Genomic DNA, 23720 nt, shown 5'->3' with positions numbered 1-23720 from the left:
CCCTCTAAGGCTGGGAAATAGCTTTCCATTGGTGTCCGCCTTAAATGATCCGTCTGCTTTGAAGCACCCCGGCATCAACGGTCCCATATTGCGTTTTAGCGGGATAAAAAGTAACTCCCATATTGTCTAGTGGTTAGGATATCCGGCTCTCACCCGGAAGGCCCGGGTTCGATTCCCGGTATGGGAAAAGGAAAATTCTTTTTTCACCTTTCAACAGTCTTTTGTGGCGCTATGGAGAAGAAACTTCGCAGGCAAGGATACTACTGAAAGGCTGTGATGTGAAACAGCTATAACTAACCCCCATAAGATGATAAGAAACAAATTGCTTCTGAAAGGCCACACGAAGCGTAAAAACTAGCGTTAAATTAATTTGTAATGCCAAACTGTTTACGCCTCGGCCAAAACATATACGTTTTGATAGAAGCGCAGCAGTTTGGCATTAATCTGTAATGTCAAAAACATACGTTACGCATCGTCTGTCCCCGCAGTTTGAGTTTGACGCTTCTGTTAGTAGAAAACTTTCTGAAATTGATTGTCACAAACTGTTGTTAAAAGTTAAGAAACGGTAAAAAGATTTTCCCATACCGGGAATCGAACCCGGGCCTTCCGGGTGAGAGCCGGATATCCTAACCACTAGACAATATGGGAGTTACGTTTCGTCCCAATAAAACGCAATATAAGCTTCCGTCGACTGATGGCGACCTTCTGATCTCACCAATCTCTGTTGGCACACATCTCTGTTGGCCAAACACATCTCTGATGGCGACCAATCTCTGTTGGCACACAAGGACGATAGTGAGGCTTACGAAAATGATAATCTGAGAAGCTGCAACTCTTATTTAATTCATTCGTCCCCCTCTCAAAGCATCCCATATGGTCTAGTGGCTAGGATATCTGGCTTTCACCCAGAAGGCCCGGGTTCGATTCCCGGTATGGGAAAGTCCTTTTTCTATTTTGCTCTCACTTTTAAGATGGTTTTGACAGTGTCAAACGCTTGCTCGACGGTTGACACCACACAAAGTAGTGCCCGTTTCTACCGTTTTATTTCTCCGTTAGTGCTCGTGCCTCCGAAAGGGAAAACGCGGATATATACAAATAAATAACTAACATTAAACGCGCATTAAACAAATATGTGAGAGTCGTGTGCTGTTACAAATATCGGTGTAAACGCGCGTCCGGCCACACGGGCCGAACTCACCAAAAACAACCCGCACTTGCATCACTTCGCTACGGGCGCCGGGTGCAATAACTTGAGGTAACAAAAATAATCATTCGCTTCGGATCGGTGGTCGCTTTTAAAAAAAGAGGCCATCACTTTTTCGTCCCTCCGCGGGTCACAGACTGCGGCCGTCTCCCGGTGTTGTGCTCCTGCAATTGCAGGGTTCGCGCTTATCGTTGACTTCCGCCTGGTTGGCCTCTTGGTGCAGTCTCACGGTGAAAATCGTACAAAAGTAGAAACGTACAACACATAAACACACAAACACAAGCACACTGGACTAGGTGCTTACACTACGAACGGTGGTGCGTAACGGTCTAAAAACAGGACACTATCGGCCCTACGGACGCGGGTTGGCGCGGCCGGCACACCGCCGTCAGCGATGACTAGTCGCACATTCATTACAACTAGCAACTGCGACCGAAACGGAACAGCGAACACGGTGCGAGGAACACGAAGTCGGCATTCTTCCTGCTGCCGCAATAAACAATGTCTTTATCAGGAACTCTCGGACGGGAGCCCGGCTCTCAGCTCGCCGCGCTCTCCTTACGCCGCATCCAGGCCGGCATCTTGTCCTTCAGCGCCTCGCGGATGTGGCGGTACATGATCAGCAAGATGACCGGTAGGGCCAGCTTCGGATTCTTGAAAAGGTACAACCAGCAGGCGATCGCAAACAGTGCCACGTCCGTCAGATACGACACCGTTGGCTTGAGGGATCCCTCCTCCACGGGTTTGGCCGTAATCGGTGGCTCCGGATCGCCCGACGAGCTGGCCGGCGATACTCTAGTGATCCGTTGTGGTTCCGGTGTCGGTTGTTTGTTGATGATCGTCCGAACGGGAGCTGCTGGCACCGCGGGGCCCGCGTTCCGAGCGGCCGAGTTGGACCGCGAGCGATTCCCGAGCGGACCGGGAGTGCGTTTCTTTTCCACCGGTCGGCTGGGTCGTACGGGTTCGTCCTTTGGCGTTGGCGGCCGGGCACCAGCGGGGGCCACCTTGGAGACAATATCGCTTTCGACGGAAGCCGAGCGCCCGCGAAGGATTTTACTTTCCCGCGCCGGTCGGGTCGGACGGTGCACGATCACCGACGGACCATCGGCGGTTGTCAGGGAGGGTGATCGGGACGAGCGGAACCGCCCGGGGTACGCATCCTCGAGGGTGAGTGGTGATTTGGAGCCGGCGCGGGACGATTGGCGCGAGTGTTCGCGCTCGTTCAGCTTGCGCACCTCGTCCGGGCTCATGTAGAGGGGCAGCTTGCGCGGTTTCTTGGAGCTCTCGATCTGCTGCACCATATCGCTGTAGAAGTCGGCCACGGCACGTGACTCCTCGATCGAGTTTTGGCGCGTCTCGAGCCGACGCTGGCGGGCCGCTTCGGAAACGATCGCCCGCTTGATGTCCTCTTCCGCCGGCGGTTGCTTCTCGGAGAGTGGCGGTGTCACCACGGGGATCGTCTTCTTGGCCGGAGATGGTTCCTTCGGGGGCAGTGCCACAGTCACTGGCTCGGGGGTCGGGGATTTTTGTCGAACGGGACTGGCTTTTGCCGGCGATACCTGACGCTCCGGTGTGAGGGTTCGCGTCTGGAGCACCGGTGCCGGTAAACTCTGGGTCGTCGCCAGTACCTCGGTCGAGGGTCGCTTAAGGATCGGTTTGGGCACAAAGTTGGGATCCGGCAGGGGCATCGGTACCGTGAGCACCTCGATCGCCTGGCTCGGGTCCGGGTTTCGGTATGGCGATCGCATCCGCTGCACCCCCGGGTGGTACGGTTCCTCGTCCACTTGATCGTCGTCCATGAAGCCACGCCGCTTCATGGCCTGCTGCTGCAGCTGTTGCTGGTGCTCCAGCTCGCGGCGCTTCAGCTCCTCGATCATCGAGCTCATCGAGGAGGACACGGATTCAGCCTCCTCTTCGTCGGAGTGCCTCTCCCCAGGGGCCACCGTATCCTCCGCGGGCAGCTCCTCCGGGATCGGTTCTTCGGCGAGTGTGGAATGTGAAAGCTGCTGCTGCTGCTGCTGGGGCTGATGCTGAACGACCGGATCCTGTTCAAAGCTGGACTGCTTCACGATCGAGTCCTTGTCACCGGACAGTCTCTTCCGTAGGCTGCTTCTCCGGTCGGCTAAGCTGCGGTTCACGGTTGCCGTCGTGTTGCCGGCGTTCTTATCGTCCAGCGCGGGTTGTTCGGTTTGGCGCCGACGTAGGGCCTGCTGTTCCGCTTCTTCAGCTTCCTTGCGTTGATTTTCCGACTCCTCGTAGGCGACGGCCTGATAGAACCGGGCCATCGCCCGCTCGTACAGCAGCTCCGTGGAGCTTACGCCGGCACGCATCGCCGGTGCCGGCGGTGGTTCCACGTTGAGTTCCGGCGCGGACAGCGACAGTGGCGGCGGTGGAGCCACCAGTTCGTCCAGTTCAAAGTCGAAGGTAGAATTACCTGGGCACCGGCACGATGAAGGATGAAAGAACGGGTACCAAAGGTTAGCGAACGGACACTTGTGTGACACGTGTCGTGTGAGCACTCTGTGCGCGGAACCGGGGGTTAGTGCATTCGCCAAACTGTCTAGGGTTAGAAGCGATCGAGATCGGGCGATTGTGATGGAATGGACGTGCTACGGATCGCATTCACCGCAAGCCCTTACCGGAACCGAGCGTTCGAGAGCAACCACGTCGCGTGAGGAGTCTCTGCAGAAAGCAGCGATCTTTGTGGAACTTCCAGCCCATCCTCTGGGACTGAATCGGCGGACCCTTCGGGGCTGTTCTTCCGGTCGCTGCAAGGTGGCAAGGTTTGAAGTTTGTTTTGAATTCGAGACGCCTTTTTTTTGCGCTGGGTACGTAATGAGTGATCGCGCGAGTGATGTAAGCAAAAAGCAAAAACCAAAGCTCTCACAAACAACAGCAACAACAATTAAAAAAAGGGCGGTTTTTCTTCACCAAACCATTGCGAAACAATAAACTAAACCGGCCACTGGGGCCAGCAACCTAAAAAGCCCCAAAAACAATCGCGTTCCGGGAGTGGAGACCGGGCCGGGAGAGTTTCGGTTTTCCGATTTGGAATTTTAATTCCCCGAAGGTCGCCTTCGTGGGGCCATGGGAAACGGCTGGCCGTCAATCGGGTCTTGCATTGTTTTGCAGTGAAACCAATCCAGCAGGTGCGAGAAACAATACGCACGGTTTAATAAATTACCAACAACCCGCTTTGTGGCCGCTTCAAAGGGGCCCCGACGAGAGGAGGTATAATTATTTATGGTGACCGACGAGAGTGTTGCAAACACTTTTAACTGGTCCGGCTGGCTTTGTTACGTCGCCAGGCAGGTTGTGGCACGAGCCGTCGGACATTCGCGGACGCCATGAATTATTTATGTACAATTCGTGAACAATTTGTTAAATTAAAACCGACTTTAGAGTGAGTGGTGTTTCCACAGTCAGATCAGCGATCGATCGAATCTGATGGAAACGCGGTTGCGGATTCTTCACTTCACAGTTGCCAATCAATCAACGGCGACGATGAGGATTCAAATCCACGATTGCTGCACGATCGTTGTTGCGCTGGCCCGTGGCGCTTTCCCACAGTACTCGTGGGGCAATCGATCGGTCTCCCCACGATCGCTTTGGCAATACATATCTGAGTAGCAAACCCAAATCCAGCTCCGGAGCTGTGCTCATCATCAGATGGCTCACCGATACGGCCGCATGACGTGGGTCCATCCCCCGAACCGACTACTTACGGGTGTTTTTTCTCGCTTCTTGCTCGTTGTACAGGACCAACATGAACTCGGAGCTGTTGTGGATCGTCCGTGGTTCGGTCTTCTCGCTCGGAGGCCCGGTTGACTTTCCGCGATCGCTGGCGCTAGCGCTTGTGGAGCTGTCGACCGGTGATGGGTCCCGCTCGGACCCGGACGGAACCGACAGGGGACTCGGTTCTTTGGAGAACTTTTGCATCGCCTTCAGCGGTGACACTAGCAGAGGCGAAGCCCGGTTCGACATGGTGGCCGCACTGTCCGTAAGTTCCGATTCGGATTCGGGTTCGGCAAGGGGCGCGGCAGTGGACTGCAGCGGTTCCGTGATGATTACCTCCGGTACGGTGGGCTGCATCACTGTCGGCTCGATCGGTGTCCCGTACGACATCTCGAGCATAATCTCGTTCCGACCGTACGGTTCCGGAGTGAAAGCTTTTTTGGGTCTCGCCCCCACCGGCGATAGGTCACGGCGTTTGCGGGGCAGCGTGGATGGTGACGCGATTTTCGTGGCATCCGTAATGCCTCGGCGTGGATCGGCCACGAACAGGAGGTCCGATTCGTCGCTCGGTTCACTCACCCCGTACGGGTTTTCGGCCTTCACCCGGAACCGGTACTGGGAGCCCTCGATCAGATCGGACAGCGTGGTGGTTAGCTGGCGGCAGGTGGCCGCCTTCAACCACACGTCCCACCCGACCCGGTAGTACTCGACGATGTAGGCCCCGATCTTGCAGCCCCCGTCGTCGTCCGGGGCGGACCAGCTCAGGGTGACCGTTTTGCCGTACGACAGGGCGATCGTCACCCGGCCCGGGGGCTGCGGGCGTGCCGTGACCGTCACCAGGAACGACGCCACGTCGTCACCTAGCTTGTTGAGCGCCCGGATGTGGTACTCTCCCCGATCGTCCCGCTCACTGTTCACGATCTTCAGAGTGGAGTTCTTGTCCGTCGTCAGGATCTCGTGCCGCCGGCCGTTCTCCAGCAGCTCCCCGTTGTGGCTCCACTCGACCATCGGTGGTGGCCGCCCGGCAAGGGCCACCTTCAGGCGGATCACTTCCTCCGCCTCGATGATCAACCCGTCCTCGTACTGGCGCGGCAGCCGTATCTTCGGGTACGCATCGATCGTGAGCTGGCACCGGGTAACGCTGTGCCCAGCCCGGTTCGTTGCCGCACACTTGATCTCCCCCTCGTCCGTCAGTGCCGTCTGGTGGATGACCAACACGCTGACGTCCGCCTCGGTTACGATCCGTGCCCGGCGGCTACTGTAAATCTCGAACCCATCCTTAAACCAGCTAATCTGCGGCACCGGCGTCCCGGCGACTTGCACCCGGAACTCAACCTTCTCGTTCTCGACCGCGGTCGCATCGAACAGTTCGTGCAGGAAACGGGGCGCGGAGATGGCGTTTCGCTGGAGGGTCACGGTGAGCGGATCCGATGCTTCACTGGCATCCGATCGACCCACGATGTTGTCCGCCATCACGCGGAATTGGTAGCGCCAGCCAGGTTCCAGGCCACTCAGCGAGAGTTCCGTTTGCTGGACGAGCGAGGGACAGGCCCGGACCCAGTGCGGTGATCCGGTGCGTCGCTGCTCCACCACGTACCCGAGGATGGCCGAGCCGCCATCAGTCTGCGGGCGAGTCCAGCGGATCGTCACAATGTCCGGTGCCGACGAAGGGCTCCCCGGAACGAGCGTCGGTTTCCCTGGTGGTGCTGGCGGTTCTGTCCGCAAAAGTGTGAGAGAGCGAGCAAATCAAATGAATGAATGTTCGGCATTCATCCCGAGAGAGATGGTGATGGTGGTGGTGGTAGAGACGACGGAACGGTTCGGGCCGCCGTCGTCAGATGGGAAACTAAAAATAGTCCCGTAACGCGCTTGCCATCGTCGACGTGCACTGGCAAAAATCTGAAACCCCGTTCTTCGGTCGTCGGTCGGTCAGGGTGCGGTGCACATGTGTTCCCCCCACCGCGACACAGACCCTGCCTTACCTGCCGATTTCCAATGGACAGCCTTTTTCGGCCTTCCGGGCGAGTGTTTCGTCGGCTGGTTGCCCATCTCGACCACCGAACGTCAATCAGACAGAATGCTGCTGCGGTTGCTACGTTCGAGCGCCTACTACTACTACTACTAAGGCACGTCACTGATCTCGCTCAGTGACGTATGTCCCGCTGGTCGCTGCTGCTGCTGCTGACTGTCAAACGCGCGCTTCAAAACAAGGGGTCGTCCCTAGTTTTCCCTAGTGGCCTTTGCTCCCGTGTGGCGCACGCGGGTCGTTAAGAGGTTGAAGAATTTTCACTTTTCACGGAATCGCGGCGATCCGGCGGAGCGCGCACATCGCTTCGCCGTTATCCGCTCCTTTCCGTCACGCACACAGGCACACGCGCGGGCGTGGCAACGATCGAGGGCGACCTCCGACGACAACGCCGCTCCCAGACTGACTGAATCTGGCCACACCACACGGGCCGGGCTGATGGCTGGCCCCGGTTCTAGGCGAAACCCATCCGATCGGCTGCCGCCGCCATCCGATCCGAAGGTGGCCCGAGCACGGCCGCAGCTAAATTTACCCGGCCAGACCCTAATCGGGAGAGCTTCGTCGGCGCACGCAGGACCGCATTTGTTTACATCGACCCGATGCCTGCTACCGGAATGTGATTTCCCCTTGTCGTGTAGTGGTGCTTCAGTGTTTTACGTTTATTTCACATCAAATAACAGAGGTGCAAAGGTACGCTGCAGGAGCGCGCGCGCCAGCACGACGGCTCAGTTCCAGCCGAAGAAGGCCTGGACGCGGGCGATGATCTGGTCGACGTCGACGCCGAAGGCGCGCAGCTGGGCGGAGAAACGGGTAACATCCGGGTGGGCGATCAGGCGGGTGAAGCCGGCCTGGCGAGCCTGCACCATGCGGTACAGCTCACCGAACTCGCTGGACGGGTTGGCGATGAAGGTGGCGGCGAGTGCCGCGGCACCGTCCAGGTCCGTGGCGGCGCGGATCTCGTCCATCATGGCGTTCCAGGAGCGCGAGGCCGGCGACTTGGCGTTGACCGAGCGGGTGATCGGGGTGAGGCCCAGCATGGCCGCGATACTGTTCAGGTAGTCGCGGATGCTGACGCCCCGCACCTCCGTCCAGGCGCTGATCTCCTGCAGCTCGGGGGTGGTGATGAGGACCCGCCAGGCCGCGTCGGTTTCGGCCGACTGCAAGAAGCTCCAGATCTCGCCGACCTGGGCGTCGGTCTGCACGTACCGCTGGTAGATCGAGCGTACTTGGTCCATGTTGAGGAACGGAAGTAGCTGGTCGACCTCGGTGCGCAGGTTCTGCCCGAAGGCAGCGCCGAACAGGGCCAGAAGGATGAGGAACTTCATTGCTGCGCGTGATTGGCTGTCAGGGTGTCAACTGAATCTGGGACGAACTAGGGCCCCGGGCTGGGCTTATATACCCGTGCTGGCCACACCACGGTCGCCGTATCGGGCGATCTGGCAGGTGATCCCGCGATACCGATTACACACAATCAGCCGCGGCATGTATCCTCGTTTCGGTGGACACCCTCGACTTGTACGCTTATCAGAGGAGTGCAGAACCGGTGAGTGGGGTTGTTGATAAACACGTCGTTGAGGTACAATCAGTTTGAGGTTGCTACAGACGACAAGACGACATCAGCGCGTGGGCCTTCCAAATAATGAGCAAATAATGGAAAAATTTGCAAAACTGCGTCAGTTCGCGTCGCAGCGGTGGGATTCGAACCCACGCCACCGAAGTGACTGACTGGTGCCTTACCTTAAACCAGCGCCTTTTTCCTATGTCTGGGCGATCCGTCGATTTCTAGAACAAGGAGCCAAGCGCAGTTTCGGAATTTGGGATTACCCAGATACTCCTATTCCAAACATCGTTCAATAGGCTGTCACAACAAGCCTGCTTACTAGGATCTTTTGTCGTGGTCGCCATCTTTGACATTTGAACCCCTGCGATCGAAGCAGGCGTTAATCCTTAGGCCGTTGGTCTGCTGCCGTTGGATTCTCCTTCGCTGTTTGATCTGCTCACCAAAACAGGACACTTTTTGATCTACCTCGATTTGGGAGTTGTGACCCCCTGTTCAACTCATTCGCTTAAGGACACTAAATTGGAAGTACTGAAACATTCGTGGTCACCTGCTCACCCGAGGGGTCTTGAGGATGCACCGGTCCATTTCAACCCCTCAGCGCCAGCGGAACGTCCTTGAGCAGGTGTATATCCGCCGGATGGAAAAGGAGCGTGACGACCGGTGACCGGTGGTGGTTTTATCGATCATCTGCTTGAGGCCACCAAGGTCGACTCGCGGCTTTCCACGGGCCCAGCAGCAGTACCAGGCGTGTCCCGTACCGGGTCATCGAATCGAGTTCGTGCCGCGGCGATCGCCGCAGACCAAGCGGAAGAAGAACGCGCAAAGCAGAACAGGTCCCCGGGCCGCCCGGGAGAAATGGGACGTCTCCATGTGCAGCAGCCGTCGGGGCGGGGAGGCCCGATCGCTAGTTCCCGTCGCCGCCATCCGTTTTGTGGCGATCGCAACGGACCCGGCACTCACCTGGCGCACCTGGGCACTCACGAGAGAAAGCTGTGGTGCCGATCGCGTGAGGGAAACAAAGACACCACGATCGTTAGCTTGCGATCGGCACGAGGATTGCGCGCGCTGGAGCCGGAGAACCTCCGTGCCGCAGAAGTGTCGAGTCCGCGATCACGGCCAGACGTCACGGCGGATGCGTTTTTCGAGTCGTCGAGCGATCGATCGGTCCCGGGTGAGGGTGAATGGTGGTGGGTCAAAGTGGAACGGCCCCATAGTGTACGCGACTCGGCGGAGAACGGTTTGCGTGGTGGTAAACAACCTTCGTTAAGTGTTTTCGCGTGTGCCACGGCGCGTTCCCTTCAGTGAGAGGTGTCATTGTGCGGTGAAGGATTGCGATCGCGATCGCCTTTTTTGCCGACACAAATTCCTGTGTCTGTGCAAGAATTAGGGAGTGCCCGCGTGGCGTATCTGAAACAGAGCCATGTGATCGACATGCCGTGTGCGTGGCCCTGTTGGGTTGCTCGCAGAATCGCTGACGTTTGCTTGCTCCAGTTAACGGGCAGTTCCATAGGAGTTTGCACATTTGGTCCCGCGGAATAGAAGTCGCGTGCGAGTGCTCCGTAGGTAGGTACCGTGTCCCGGTCGACGTGCAGGCGTGGCTAATGTGATAAACCGGTTGCGACTCTTATCGGCCGGGAATTTAACGTGGACCGTGCGCGATCATTGACCGTTAGAGTCGAGGGGACTTTCGCGGACGCAGTCCAGCTGGACAGCTCACAACGCTGGTGCGCATGCAAATCAAAGCTCGAGAGCGATCCGCACGCTGAGAGACTCGCCGCAGAGGAGCCTACGCCAACTTTCTAACCCGATCGCTGGCCCTCCAGAGACAGAGAAAGAGAGAGAGAGATAGTCAGAGTGAGTGAGAAACCGAGTGGATAGGAAGAGAACGATAAGAACTGGCCGTCTGACGTGTGATGATCGTGATCGCATGATAATCTACCTAGCTCTGCTGGGAATGGGAAGTGATCATATTAAAGGGGGTCATTCTGGACGAAAAATAAACAACAAAAAACGGGAGATGTTCCTGATTTGGGGGACGGCAGACACCGCGCATTATGAAGGGCCCGAGGTTGTTCGGGGTAGACATCGCACTCAATTTTCTCACCGATTATCTGGCCTCTCCATGTCCGGGTCCGTCTGCCTGCCGTTTTGGTCGTATTGCGTTAAGCTCGTCAACAATTCAGTCCAATAATTCAGTGTCTGAGAACCGGCACTCTAATTTGGCGAGCCAAGCGGTTAGCGTGACTTCCGTTTTTGCGAACCCACTCCCCAGCGATCGCTGACCAAGGTCTAGCCTTATCCTTAAGGCGTTATCTCTCATGGAACCAAATGAATGAAGTTTTAATTAGTGTCAACCCCAGATCTTCGAGTTGCCTCGGTTCGGTTCTGTCGTCCGGAATACGTCGGCGTACGCCTGCGCCAGAGGGCGCGCATTGTGCACACACTGGTTTTTACAGTTACGTACACGGTGGATGACGATAACACATCATCGCGGCACGGTTAACCTGTTCTCTCCACGGCGCTCCTTAGCGCTCCATTCTTCGGCCGCGCTGGATGATGTGATCGTTTTGGCCCAAAAACAGGAATCGAACGTGCGATCGTGCCCCGCCACCGCGCATGGGGAGTGGTCGGCGAAAAAGACCTAAAACAAGTCCTCTCCTACCGGTTCTACTGACCACCTACCTGACCTGCCTACCTGGGACAGCGGAAGCGCAACCACACCCGGGGAGGGGGAGAGCGAGTAGCGGTTTAGATTGCCCGCTGCGGTCCGTGCTCCGTTGGATGGCTTCATTCGATAATGGCCGATCCCCGTGGACTCCCGCGAGGTACACTACCCCCTACAAGGGGTCTTCATGGGGCCGTGGCGAAGAGAGAGAGGGTTCCGAGGGATGCTGTCGAGTGACAAATTCGGTGTCATTTGATATGACCGAACTGAAAGGGAACTTCCCGATCCCGAAATCCCCAATAAAATGGATTTCCCTGAGACCCCTTCGGACGGCGGACATAAGTCAACAATCGAACTGTGGTGGGGTTGTTGGAGAAATTTTATGCTTCATCACCACCACCACGGTGATGGGTAAAACATCCGCCCGAACCGTGTCGTCTGGTGTCGGGGAATCAACCCGCCATTATTTGTGGCCATCGTTTTCCGAACAAGACGCCCGGCCTACGAGAGAATCCCACCGAAAGAAAGCCCAGACAACAGTCGGGCTCTGTGTTCTGTTTAGTTAAGCGGTTGTGTAACAACGAGGACTGGGAAGATGGACGCTGAGCCGTGAGGTCCACATGCTAAACATTTCACATCCCAGCGCGAAGCAACAAAGAGAGAGAGTGGCAGAGTATAATCTTGTTCCGTTCCGGGGCTGATAAAAGTTGGAGCGACAAATTAGAACCGTTTTGTTTGGGGAGACGAACGTTAAATATTTGACTTTGGTTGCTGCTTCGGTTCATTTGGATCGGATAAATAGCTTCCATTAGCCACTGGAGAACGGCAGCCATATGCAAGATACGGCTCTGGATATTCTGCGTGATCCTTGTCCAAGGGAACCACATGGAGAATTGTAGAATGGAACTAGGTCTGCTCCATACATCCACTTCATACGTTCAACTGCTCTGGGAAGGGCCTATTTCCGGGCATTACTCCAAGTCTACCTCTGGGAGTCCCATAAAAGCCCAAAGAATTCCATGCTAAACGGTTAAAGCATAAGCACTCTTCAATCAATCCAAGACGCCGGTCAAGACGCGTCAGAGCACCCCAAGAGTGTGGCCATCACGTATTATGATAGTGTCAATTTTGAACGCAAACAATTTCTCCTCCCTACGCTGCCGCTGCCTGCTTCATAATGGATTGACCGGCCAGCACACGGACAGGAGGACAGGTTACGGGGATCTGACGAGAAAGCCACGGCCAATGTCCTACGGGCGATGGGCGTTTCAAGTTCACTAATTTGCATACGGCCGCGATGCTGCGGCTATGTTTTAGTAAATGACGGAATGGATGGAATCTAGCTCCGGGGATCGGCGCGAGTGTGAGAAATCTAACGGGTCTAGCGGGGCTCCGCGACGATCGCGTAGGATGCGGCCGTAGGACTGACCTTTTGCCACCTTTCGAAGCCACTCAGCGCGGTAATTGCAATAGGCCACACTCCCAGCCGAGGTTCGTGTCGTGTGATTTGTGCGGGATCTCGCGATCCAAAGTGGGAACATACACACATTCGGAACCGTGCCTCGGAAGGTGGCGCAAACACCATCCCAGCGTTGTGGAATGTCAGCGTGGCTTCCGAGGATTCGGAGGCCCCTCTTCGTCGTCGTCTGCTTTGTGGGTGCATCATTATTGGAATTTTTTGTTATGGAAATACTGAAGTGGGCACCGCTGGAAAGGGATGCCGCAGCAGCAGCAGCACACAGATCGAGGCCGCGAACCTCTACAGATGAACTTTCAAGATGTAGGGGCTTTTGTGTGCCAAAAAAGGGGCTAGTCATGGTGTCTCGAGGTTGTGAGGAAGGGTGCGCTCGGTATTTTGGGTTGTCGCGCGGACAAATCATATACGGAGAACAACTCCTGCTGTGACAAGGAAAAGTTGCCCAGCCCCGTCCGAATTGAGGACACGCGCAGGACATTCCATTCCTTGTGTCCAGCTCTGTGTCGGGGCCAGGTTTCGCCATCCGGCTTGGGCCCTCTTGGGCTCGATTGATTTATTAATTTTCATCATCCGGTCGCGAACCGAGAGGCGATGATGATGATGACGACGGGAGCTGTCCGTCATCATCGTCGGGGTGTTTGCGTTTCGATCTCCGGGGGGGGAGCTTTTCTGCCGATTTATGCACGCCGTGTGTTCGTTGACACACTTTTAGCCCGGTGCAAGGTGCAGCTGATTGAGGCGGACCGTTGCCCCGGTGCATTTGCTGAGCGTGGCAGGCCACAACAGCTTATTTTCCTTTCCATTCGGGACCCCGCACCCGGGAAAGGCAACCGGTCGCGTACGGGAAAGAACTCGCCATGTCCGGTGAACGGGGTTCTGTGTCCGTGGCTTCGGGCAGTTCAGACTCTCCGCGGTACGGGAAGCAGATAAGCGGGAGGATAGTAAATGGTAGGAAATAAGAAGGAAATATTATGTTGGTCGTCGACGGCCGGGGAAGCGGCACGTCATCGGCGTGACCCATCCGGCGAAACACGTTTTGCGAGCGGAACGGACGCGAGTATTTTATTGATGAATAAATTAAAAATACTTTCTTTGGCAACGAAGATCTGCGGAGGGCGCTGCTTCCAAGTGTTTTGCATACCGTTTGCTGTGTACAACGGCGCATGTCTTGGCTTGATTCGAGGGCTATTTTTATTAGATGAATTAACTTTTGGACATAAACTCGCGCACTGTTGGATGATAAAAGACAGCGAAAGGTGAAGATTGATCACGGCTTGCTTAGCCGTTCGGGACATCCCGACCAAGGTTCATAAAACAAAGTTTGACAGGTACGTCGCCGCCGAACGGCAGCCACAAAGCGGGTTGGCAAAAAGTGAAAGTTTCCTCTTCGGATCGTCCCCAAAACCATTCTACCATTCGACCTGTATAATTAAAGTCCACTGTAGCCTCGCCATACTTGGTGTGGTTAACCTCACTATTTATCCCACCTTATTTTTGTTGTTTTCATTTACAGTTGATTCGAGTGTAGAGTTAACCACGTTCCACGGACCGGCAGCAGAATGTCCCGTCTTGTGTGACCTAAAAAGCAGGAAGAAAGCATCGCGACGCCATCCTGAGCGAAGGAAAAGAAATCGCGTGGCGATCAAGTTGGAGAACTTGTGGAGAACACGCGGACTCTACTGGACGGAGAGAGAGACCGGAAGCTTGGAATCGGTTTTGCCCAAAAAAAGGGTCAACATAATTAATACCTGCTCGTGTGTTGTGTGCCCGGTGTTGTGGGACAAAAGGATACAAGGTGTCAAGCAATTGCCAATCTCCATGTTTGTTTGCACTCGTTTTAGTCACGAACAATAGTGTTATTGTCAACTGCACAACAGAGATGGCGGAACCGTACAGCACACGACTGGAGTTACTGGCATAAGAAAACAGTTAACACGGTCCGGGAGGGGGATATACAACCGTGTCACAAGCTCTCTACAGGCGCCATCAACCGACGGGGCCTCGATTTCAACATAACGGCATACCGGAGTTCATTTTTTGCCTGTTCTGCTGTGTGGCTCGCGGACTCCAGCGATCGTAGCGATCGCTTGGAAACGTCTGTGGAGCGCTGAGAGTTTGCGCGTTGTGATTGCTGGCCGCGTAGGTGGGTCTCGTTCGGAATGTTTGTACGGTATGCCGGCAAAGATATGCGGCGTCGAGAGAGTGAACGATCATGTTTCGTGTGCGTGGCCGGAGATGGCCGGATCTAGCTAGCCAGCCCAAGAAGTGCCTCGGGAATCGGTTGGAGGAAAGTGCGTCGTGAGTGCCGTGAAAGTGACAGTGTTTCGTTTGTTTTGCATCTGTGCAGAGGGCTGTGCTGGGTGTGGTGAAAGTGGCCAAGAAGGGCCAAGGGTCCTAGTATTGAAGGGGGTGCTGCAGTATCCGGGGGTGGCACCGCGATGGAAGCCGACGTGCTGAATGCGTTGACTACGCAGACGGCGTACCTGCCCGGTGGCCGGGATCGTGACGGACATCCGCTGGTCGTGATACCGGTCCCGTTCTACGACAGTTTGCCCTGGATGAAGGGCTTCCTGGAGACGACGGTACAGTATCTGCTGGCCAGCTTGAGGTAGGTTGCCGTTGTTTCGGTTGCATCGCTCGACAGGCTACTAATCCGCTGTCCGCTCTTGTTTTCAGCCCCGACACGGTCAGCAGTGGACTGGCCGTTATTCTCGACGCCCAGAAGTGCTCGTGGCGTGTGGCACGCCAGTACATCAGGCACGTCCAGCAGCTGCTGGGTGAACATACGAACGAGTTTCTCGTAATACGGCCGGACGCGTTTTGGGACAAGAACCGGGTCGAGAACTGTGCCCGGCAACACCGCAAAGGCGAGGTACGTATCCCTGCGAGAGGCCAGATCGAACGAGATCGGCCGAACTCGGGGGAGATCAAGTTCCGAAATCGAAACGTGCGTGATTGATGGCGCGCGTTACTTCGTTTATCTTCGTAGGGCTGGCACTTGAAGTGAACGAGCAATTATAAAGTGATTTCGGTGATCGATCGCACCACAGGAACCGGTGCGATACGTTATCGCTGCGCTTGTCACCCTCTGTGTGCAACGGGACCGCTTTCTGGTGTGGGGTGTGTCCCTTCTATCGGTCGCTTGGTCCGGTGCGCTGGTCAAGGTCTCGGCCGGTTCGCAAACTTGCTGGGACAGTGACATAATGGGACTCCGAGAGGAAACTGTCTTCCCGGGGAATGGGGAGACGATGTTGTTGTCGATCTGTCGAGCAGATAAGAAGGATGGTGCACGGGCCCCCGGGGACAAACATGAGTTGTCCTGTACCCAAACTGGTCCCTCGTGACCTAACACGAGCGGTGGAGGTTATGGAACACGCAGTCCATTCATGGGGACGGTCGATTTCTGGAACCTTCGGTTCGGTTTGTCTTGACAACAAATGCCAATTGGGTCCGTAATTGCACTCTAGGACACTGCACACGTAGAGCCGGTAATCTGTAATGGGCTACAGATTTTGACAGATCGTTCGATAGGTGACGCTAAATGGGGTTTATCGGTGCACAGTTAGGCAGGGGGAGGGAAGGCCGCGCTTATCGCTCGGTGGGAGCGCTACCACCTAATTAGCTACTGGATTGAACAGGCTGTAAACAAGAGGGCACCCCCCCCCGGAGTCACGTGCGTCATGCATGAAGATAAGCCCCAACGCACCCGGCTGCACCTGCTGAAGGGTCCCGAGAGCCTTTCACATCTTCACGGACCGACGGAGGAGGGAAAACCGGGGGCCACGGACGTGTGCTTCTCATTTCTGGCGATGACGGTCTAACTCTTTTCGATGCCCTCCAGTTCCACCCTCAAATCACCTCCCTCACCGGAGTACAATGGGCGGCCGATGGGCGGCCCACGAACGGGGTGGTGCTCTGTGATTGTAAGGGTCTCTAATTAGCCTTCATTATGGCAAGGGGGCGACGTAGAGGCGCGCGACCTCACCTACGGACCTACGGACGGCGCTGGACGGGGATGAAGACAATTCGCATCACCTTCGCCACGGTCACGGTTGTTTGGGGTCAGGAGTCGCCGCCGCCGCGTGTGTACGTGACGCTCGCTACTTCCCGCCACCGTTTCCCAAGAAAGTTTCGTCTCCGGAACTAACCGGCGCCCCGTCTCGTATTGGATCCCGCCGGGGATCGGGTTTATGGGACTATGGGGCTGTGGGGCTGTGGGTTTATGATCCGGTCTCTCGGAGATATGCTAACTAATGCGTGCACCCGTGCAAGCTCCATGTGCTCCATATTTTTTATTACCCTTTTATTCATGCGAGGGATTGCTCGGTAAAGCGAGCGGTATGTGTCACAGGGCCACTGCCTCGATCGGATCGTGCGTCGCGTTTTTTTGATCTTACGCATAATAATCTACGAAGGTTTTATGCTAAGGGGCCCATGGAACCTGCTTTTCGAGCCCCACAAAAACTGGCAGTTATTACCGCGCGTGCCTCTTGAAGTTGGGCATGGGAAATGAAGACATCATGCAATCATTCTACAGTCAGTCACTTACTTATTAACAACATCGAAAAGTATTTCAACGAACTCGGGAAGCCACAGCTTCGATTTAACCGTGAATTTGAACAGTAAAAAAACGTTCCCAATAAATTACTGTAACCACCAGTAGAAAGCCCCGCACAGTCTTCTGGTGAATGCCTTCGCATTATTGTCCGCGTTCCCCATTGCTTCCCGCAATCAGAGGGGGGTCACTCGCATCACAGCCCCGTCATTATATGCATTCGCTTGGGTCGGCAGTCGTTTCCGGCAACATGGGGCCAGCACCGCTCATATGGGGTGCTCTTTACCACAAAACAGCACATACACAATAGGGAGACCTCGCGGTAATCTGTTGCACTTTCTCCGTTGCCCGGACCCGGGTGAGCGAATAATTGCGAAAGCGCAGCTTGAAACCGGGGAAAAAAAAATAGGGAGAGAAAAGAAACCGATGGACCGCCGAGGCGCCGAGTCCCCAGGGGGGCCCACAGTGGTGCTTTTCCCGGTGCAGGGTCCCTGGAACTGGCTGGGACACTTGCCACCTAATCACCAGCCCGGCGAGAGAAGCAGTAAACGTTTCGCTTTTCAACCAATCGATCGGTGGAAAATCGAAATCGCATCGGAATCGCAAACACGCGCGAGTGCGAAAATCGAGAGAACCATGTTTGGCGCAGCGCTTTAACCCCTCCGTTGGAACTGAAACGGAAAGTTGGCCACCGTTTGGATGCTGGCGATGCAAATTTGCGTAATTTTTGGCAACGGTGGCGGTGGCCATTATTGGATGTTCGAATCTGTAATGCAACTCGGGCACAGACTCTAATACGAGCAAATTGGGTGAGCATTCGTGAGCCAGCCCACATTTTGAGCTAGCGATCGTAATCATTTCAGATGCGGTAATAGAGTGCAATTTTGGCGCGCGTCCGTCCGTCGGGACGGAGTACGGTGATCCGGTGGAGAAGTGCGGACGGGGTCGCGTAACCCGAATATTTTTTGTTGGACAAGTAACCTGATCGAGATCATCTAGACACTCGTTTAATTGATCGTTCTCTAAGCGGCCGTGACTTAAAATTTACTTTCGTTTCTTCGTAGCCAACCATCATTTCGAAGTCACGATTGATGAAGTACTTCGACACCAGCGAGCTGCCGGAGGAGCTGGGCGGCGTCATCGCTTACAACCACGACCAGTGGATCCAGTCACGTGAGGTAAGTCCTTGACCGGCAACTCCCGAATTGGCATCACTTCACCCCCCTAGTCTTTCGGGTCTTCGAAAAGGAATAAGTCCGAAGCCCACGAAAGGCGGCGGACCGATCAGCTAATGTAGCCATTCGGATGCTAATTGGGAGAGATTCTTGGGGAGATTAAATTTCCCAGCTTCGCGCGCCAGAGCCACTGGACCTCGGCTCGTTAAGTTGGTGCCGGTTAGGTGGCTGGACGTAGAACTTTCTAACACCCTCGCGTGTGACGGGTTCGATGGATCCAAAAACAAAATCTCGTCGGGACGGCTCATTAATGTGTTTTTCTTGTTTCATTTCGGTTTCTTTTCGTTGTCCCTTCGTTAAAACGCCGGACGGACGGACGGACGGATCCTGTAGCGCATCGAAGAATTCCGAAAATCCTACGATAAAGCGATCGGTGACCTAGAAAACCTGCATCTCATCTTGCTGGACAACCGGACGGTGCGGGCGAGCGAGTCGTCGGCGGCCCTCAAGTCGTGCCAGCAGCTGAACGTGGATGTGCAAAAATTTCTCTCCCTCGTCATGGACGGTGGTAAGTCGCCAGGCAACCAGTGGTCGGGTTATGACAGATGCCAGGCAGAGGGCCTTTCTGTGGGACTTTTTCAATAAATTTCTCTCTCAATACGACGGAAGATCGGCTCCGAAGGCGTAGGCTTAAGTTCCCTCCGATCGAGTGCGGAGCGAAAGCCGACAGCCTGTTTTGTTTCCCCGCCCCGGCAGTAGAATGGGTTCCGGCTTAAAGCCGGGCTAGGGCCATGTTTGGTTAATTGAACAATCGATCGGTTGTTGTGTCGTCGATGAGGGCTTAATTTCTCCTCTCACTTCAGGCCGGGTGGCGGTGCGAAAGCCCCCTTCCGTTGATGATCTATCATTTCCGCCGCGAGTGGGATGTCCCATGCTCGTTACGCGCGAAGATGTCGCGAGTGAGTGGTGCGCTTCCGCTGGAAGCGCTCGCTGCTGATGAGGTAACTACCGGTGTCGAGAGCAACACGCGTTAATGCCACGTCTAGGTGGGGTGTTTTAAAACGAGCACCGGAGCACTTAAAACGCTGTCACCTGCACGGTCGCGTGGGGCTGCATAACGACCCCCTGGTTGAAACACCCCAAAATGTGAGACCCAGTTTCTAGTGCTTTCGCCTCTAGCTCCAGCAAAGCCACAGTCCAGTCTGGGGCTTTGGCGGGTTCTCGCGCGAGTGTTTTATTTAGTTTTATTTACACAACCGTGCGATGCGATGTGGGTCAGCACGGGCACGGGGTTAGGTTCGAGCGGGGAGCTTATGAGTGGTGGCCAACACCACCCCCCGCGGGGGCCCCGACCTTACACGGTGGAATAGAAAGGCGGTGCGCTAATGTAGTCAGCATGTAGCTACGGCTACCGCTTAAATCGCATCTATGCTCGGAACTCGTACACATGGCGGGAAAGGCGTTGGTGGGAAAGAACCCGGAGCCACCGGACCACCGGTTGGTCGGTCGGATCTCTGCAATTAAAACAATGGGTGCAGTAAATCCTACTCGCCACACGCTGATCCGCTACTCCGCTCCGGCCCCGCCAAATGGACCCTGTTTTATGTAGATGAAGTGCCCGCCCCGGAGTATAGTAATTGAATGTGCGGCAACCAGATTAGGTTAGAGAGTGGCCGATAAATATATAAATTAGATAATTGCACACCTCAAGCTCCGAACGGCGGCTGTGGGTTATAAATTAATTAAAGCCGGCCCCGGGGGTCGGAGTGCCGGTAAAACCGGTCATTAAACCGATTACGCGTTTGATCCGGTTATAATTTTACACGCACCGTAGTCGGAAAAGCCAGTAATACATCTCATTTCTCCCCGCCCGCCCAGGCAAGAAGCTGTTGTCCCATTTGGGGGACCTGCACAGTGCACGGTCGGCCGTATCACAGGATCTGACCGACGCCAAGGGCCAGATCGAAACCATGCTGAACGCGCTCGATCGCAAGCAAACGACGGTGAACGGAGCCCGAGGTGAGCTCGAACGGACGGTCGAAGTGCTGCAGGAGTTGGCTACGCTCGAGGAGGGTGTCTCACACGTCACCAACTGGATCCTGACGACGGCCGAGTCGATGCTGAACGCCCAGCTGAAGGTGGGCTACGACGTGGGCACGGCGGACAAACTGCGGCTCGAGCACGAGATCCTCGAGCTGCAGTGCTGGAAAACGTACGGGTTCTACGCGGAGCTGCTCTACAAGATCGACAATTTGCCGCGCCACCAGCAGGACACGGCAGCGGCCCACCAGGACCTGCTGTCGCAGCGGGAGTGGATGGACTTTGTGTGCCGCAGCTTTGCGCAGCGGCTCGAGCGGCGCCGGAACGTGCTGATCACCTCGGTACGCTTCTTCCGCCTGGTGGCGGAGTACTTCGACAAGACGAGCGACGTGTTCCAGTCGCTCATCATGGGTGAACGGGTCGAGGACTACGCACTGGCGAGCTCGAACCTTCAGAAGCTCAAAGACAACCAAATTATGTTAGGTACGATCGCGCCCTGTGCGGCGGTGGAAAGGAAAATCTCGACAATCCGACGTTTGGCTTTCCTCTTTACAGAACTGATCGAAAGGGAGATCATTAAGGAGGGTGAGAAGCTGAGCGATGTGCTGCTGATGCCGGTGAAGGATGCAGTCGGGCGGGATATCGACGTGGATTATAGTGACGACATCAGCAACGTGCGGGATATACTGGATGCGACCAAGTCGCGATCACGCATCTTCGCCGAGAGCGTCGAGCTGCAGAAACTGACGCTCGATCAGATTACGCACATCTTCAAGTACGAAACGGACGCTCGGACCGCGGTCCAGTGGATGGACGATCTGTACAAGGTGATGCTCCGGTCGCACACGCATGTCGGCGCGAACGTGTACGAGATCCAGGCGCAGAAGGACGAACACCAGTGCTTCCAGGAGACGGCCAAGGGCACGTACAACTACGGGTGCCAGCTGCTGAACGCTTCGCTCGCCCTGCGCCAATCGTGCAAGCTCGAGACGGAACAAAACATTACCATGACCCAGGGGCTACAGGGCACGTGGAAGAGCTTCCAGGCGGTCAGCCAGGAGCAGATGACGCGGCTGCGCGTGTCGGCCGTGTTTCACCGGAGCGTCGAGGAGCACTGCACGAAGCTGTTCGAGCTGAAGGACTGCGTGATGCGGATCGGTGAGATCGAGGAGTTGGCCAAGCGGAAGGTTCGGCTGCGCAAGTATCTGGCCACCCGGGAGCGGCTGCTTGTGGAGGTGGGCCGGATGGTGCGGTTGGGCCGGCTGCTGAAGACAAGACTGAAGGAACCCTTCCTGTTGGACGACCGGGTGGACGCGTAAGTACCCGGCTGTTCGGGCGCGTGATTTATTAATAAACCTCGAGTTCGAGACGGGCATTCCGCCACGGCGCGGACACGGAGATGAGCTAATGAGCCTCGCATAGTTCCCGATTTGTCGTCTGAAACACTAGAAAATAGATTGGCAACTTACTGAGGGGGCCTTAGTCTTGTTGGACAAAGCATTGCAGGGCTAGTATTTTGACCATTTCCCCCGAGTGTTCCTTTTTCCATGGTGCTAATTTATGTAATTCGACGACAGAGTGGCCAACAGAGCCGAGAGAGACTTGGCCGGCATGTTTTAGACGCCGTTATTTAGTTGTCGTTTCGGTGCCGGCTGGGTCACAAGCATTATTCGTTAGTTTTCGGTCTGTTGCTTCGTTTTAATCGTCTGACCGCTTGTGATTTCTGTTCACGTTGCAGGCTGGCTAGTCCGGAGAACATCATTACAGAAAGTGATAATATTATGGCGTGTGAGGCGATTACGACGCGCTTGACGGAAGTGGCCCGAGCCGCCGAGTCGCTCGATAGTGTGCTGAGTGATGTTCAGGGTAGCTTCGACGACGAGGTGGAAGAGCTGACGAGCAACGAGGTGCCACCGACTCCGACGCTGGCCAAGCGCAACGATAGTGGCAACCAGAGCGATGTAAGTGTCTCACAAATGTTCACGTTTTCGTCCGACGGAACTTAACTCGCGGCCGCGCTTCTGCTTTCAGGATTGGAGCTCTAGTGTGAAGTCTACGGACGAGGGATCGTTTGTGACGGCGTCCGAGTGCATCGGCACTCCCCAGTCACGGTCTTCGTCCTACCAGACGGCCTCGGAGTGCCGAGCGTCGCCCTGGTGGGGAGTGGAGTCCATCGAGCAGCAGAGCTCGCTCGAGAACGACTCCTCCGAGGATCACGATCCGGAGGCGTTTCCATCGATCAAACTGCTGTCCGGTGTGGTGATGACTTCGAACGCCAACCTGTCGTTCGACGAGTCGGAACACAGCTTCCTCACGCCAACCCACGGGACGGCCAGTGTCGATTCGCACCCCGACTCGGACGATACCGTCCCGACGACGGTGACAACGGCGACGACGGATTCGCATCGCCAACCGAGCCCCCTCGAGACGAGCTCAGCCTCCAGTTCGGCGCTCAACTCGATCAATCGGCGCGAAAACTTGACGCTCTCGTTGACACCGGAGGAGCTGGAGCAGATCGAGAACGACATACGCAACAACAACCTCACCGCGGCGGCGGTGGTCGGGATCGAGTTGGGCCAGCAGATCAAGAGCACGCAGGTTACGCCGACCAGCGAAGATAGTGGCAACGTGAGTACAAGTAGTGTTAAGCTGGAGCTGGATGCGGAGGACGCGCTCGGTGGGCAATCGGTGGGTCCGGAAGCCCGGTTAACCGACGCTACCGCCGGGTTCGAGCCAGTCAAGGGTCCGACGGACATTTCTGGGCTCACGTATTACTACCAGAACATCATCACCAAGCACACGGTGAAGAGTTGTTTGTGAAGCAGCGCCGGGGGGGTAGTTTAGGCCATTCGGTTACATTCTTGCCTGCCGTAATGTGTCGCCCGCGACACATTGCACAAAGATTTGTTAGGTTGTTAGGTTGACGCATTACGCGATCTATGTTACTAGAGTTAGATAAGGCCATGCTTAGAGCCCCACGGGAATCGAAACCCCGAAGGACGGCGTTAAGGTAAGGAAGTGTGGACTGAAATGTGAAAATAAATGTGTTGTTTGAAAAAAAGTTTGCCGCATGTCGCATGCTTTTCTGTTTTTAAACTCCTTGTTCGCTGCTTAAAATGTTTTTAAATCCCAACGGTCGGTAAAATTCCTCAGCACCGTAAAGCCCCTGGCGGTATGCAATACGCTTAGCACTCATTGCTCAATTGCTCATCTCACCATCGAACCCTTTCTCACCTCATTATTTTTATGTAATTTGAAACCTTTTAAAGTAAAACCTTCCAC

The 23720-nt window shown here is 55.5% G+C and overlaps 3 protein-coding genes and 3 non-coding genes across 7 annotated transcripts; 3 read left to right on the top strand and 3 right to left on the bottom strand.

The window, feature by feature from the left end:
• The first annotated feature begins 115 nt into the window (after positions 1–115).
• On the top strand, positions 116–187 carry Trnae-cuc (transfer RNA glutamic acid (anticodon CUC)). Its single transcript has one exon. It is a non-coding gene; the product is annotated as a tRNA-Glu (tRNA).
• A 389-nt stretch (positions 188–576) lies between these two features.
• Positions 577–648, bottom strand: Trnae-cuc (transfer RNA glutamic acid (anticodon CUC)). The gene has a single exon. It is a non-coding gene; the product is annotated as a tRNA-Glu (tRNA).
• A 219-nt stretch (positions 649–867) lies between these two features.
• Positions 868–939, top strand: Trnae-uuc (transfer RNA glutamic acid (anticodon UUC)). The gene has a single exon. It is a non-coding gene; the product is annotated as a tRNA-Glu (tRNA).
• A 100-nt stretch (positions 940–1039) lies between these two features.
• LOC131205247 (titin) lies at positions 1040–7170 on the bottom strand. Of its 2 annotated transcripts, XM_058197268.1 has the most exons (4): positions 6922–7170; positions 4930–6654; positions 3844–3972; positions 1040–3638 (listed from the first exon to the last, which is right to left on the bottom strand). In XM_058197268.1, exons 1-4 carry the CDS (start codon positions 6986–6988, stop codon positions 1744–1746), a joined length of 3816 nt encoding a protein of 1271 aa, XP_058053251.1. In that variant the 5' UTR covers positions 6989–7170; the 3' UTR covers positions 1040–1743. The 2 variants fall into 2 exon arrangements, with proteins under 2 accessions (XP_058053251.1, XP_058053259.1); XM_058197276.1 differs by lacking the exon at positions 3844–3972.
• A 520-nt stretch (positions 7171–7690) lies between these two features.
• LOC131205240 (protein G12-like) lies at positions 7691–8290 on the bottom strand. The gene has a single exon (XM_058197255.1). It carries the CDS (start codon positions 8288–8290, stop codon positions 7691–7693), a length of 600 nt encoding a protein of 199 aa, XP_058053238.1.
• A 6816-nt stretch (positions 8291–15106) lies between these two features.
• Positions 15107–23258, top strand: LOC131211688 (SEC14 domain and spectrin repeat-containing protein 1-B). Its single transcript, XM_058205303.1, has 8 exons — positions 15107–15276; positions 15345–15540; positions 18288–18401; positions 18792–18966; positions 20277–20921; positions 20994–21753; positions 22177–22399; positions 22470–23258. Exons 1-8 carry the CDS (start codon positions 15107–15109, stop codon positions 23256–23258), a joined length of 3072 nt encoding a protein of 1023 aa, XP_058061286.1.
• The last annotated feature ends 462 nt before the right edge of the window (positions 23259–23720 follow it).

The sequence above is a fragment of the Anopheles bellator genome, chromosome 1 (genome assembly GCF_943735745.2).
Source record: "Anopheles bellator chromosome 1, idAnoBellAS_SP24_06.2, whole genome shotgun sequence".
NCBI classification, from domain to species: domain Eukaryota; kingdom Metazoa; phylum Arthropoda; class Insecta; order Diptera; family Culicidae; genus Anopheles; species Anopheles bellator.
The sequence above is the reverse complement of the archived record's forward strand: the minus strand, read 5'-3'. Positions and strand labels throughout refer to the sequence as shown.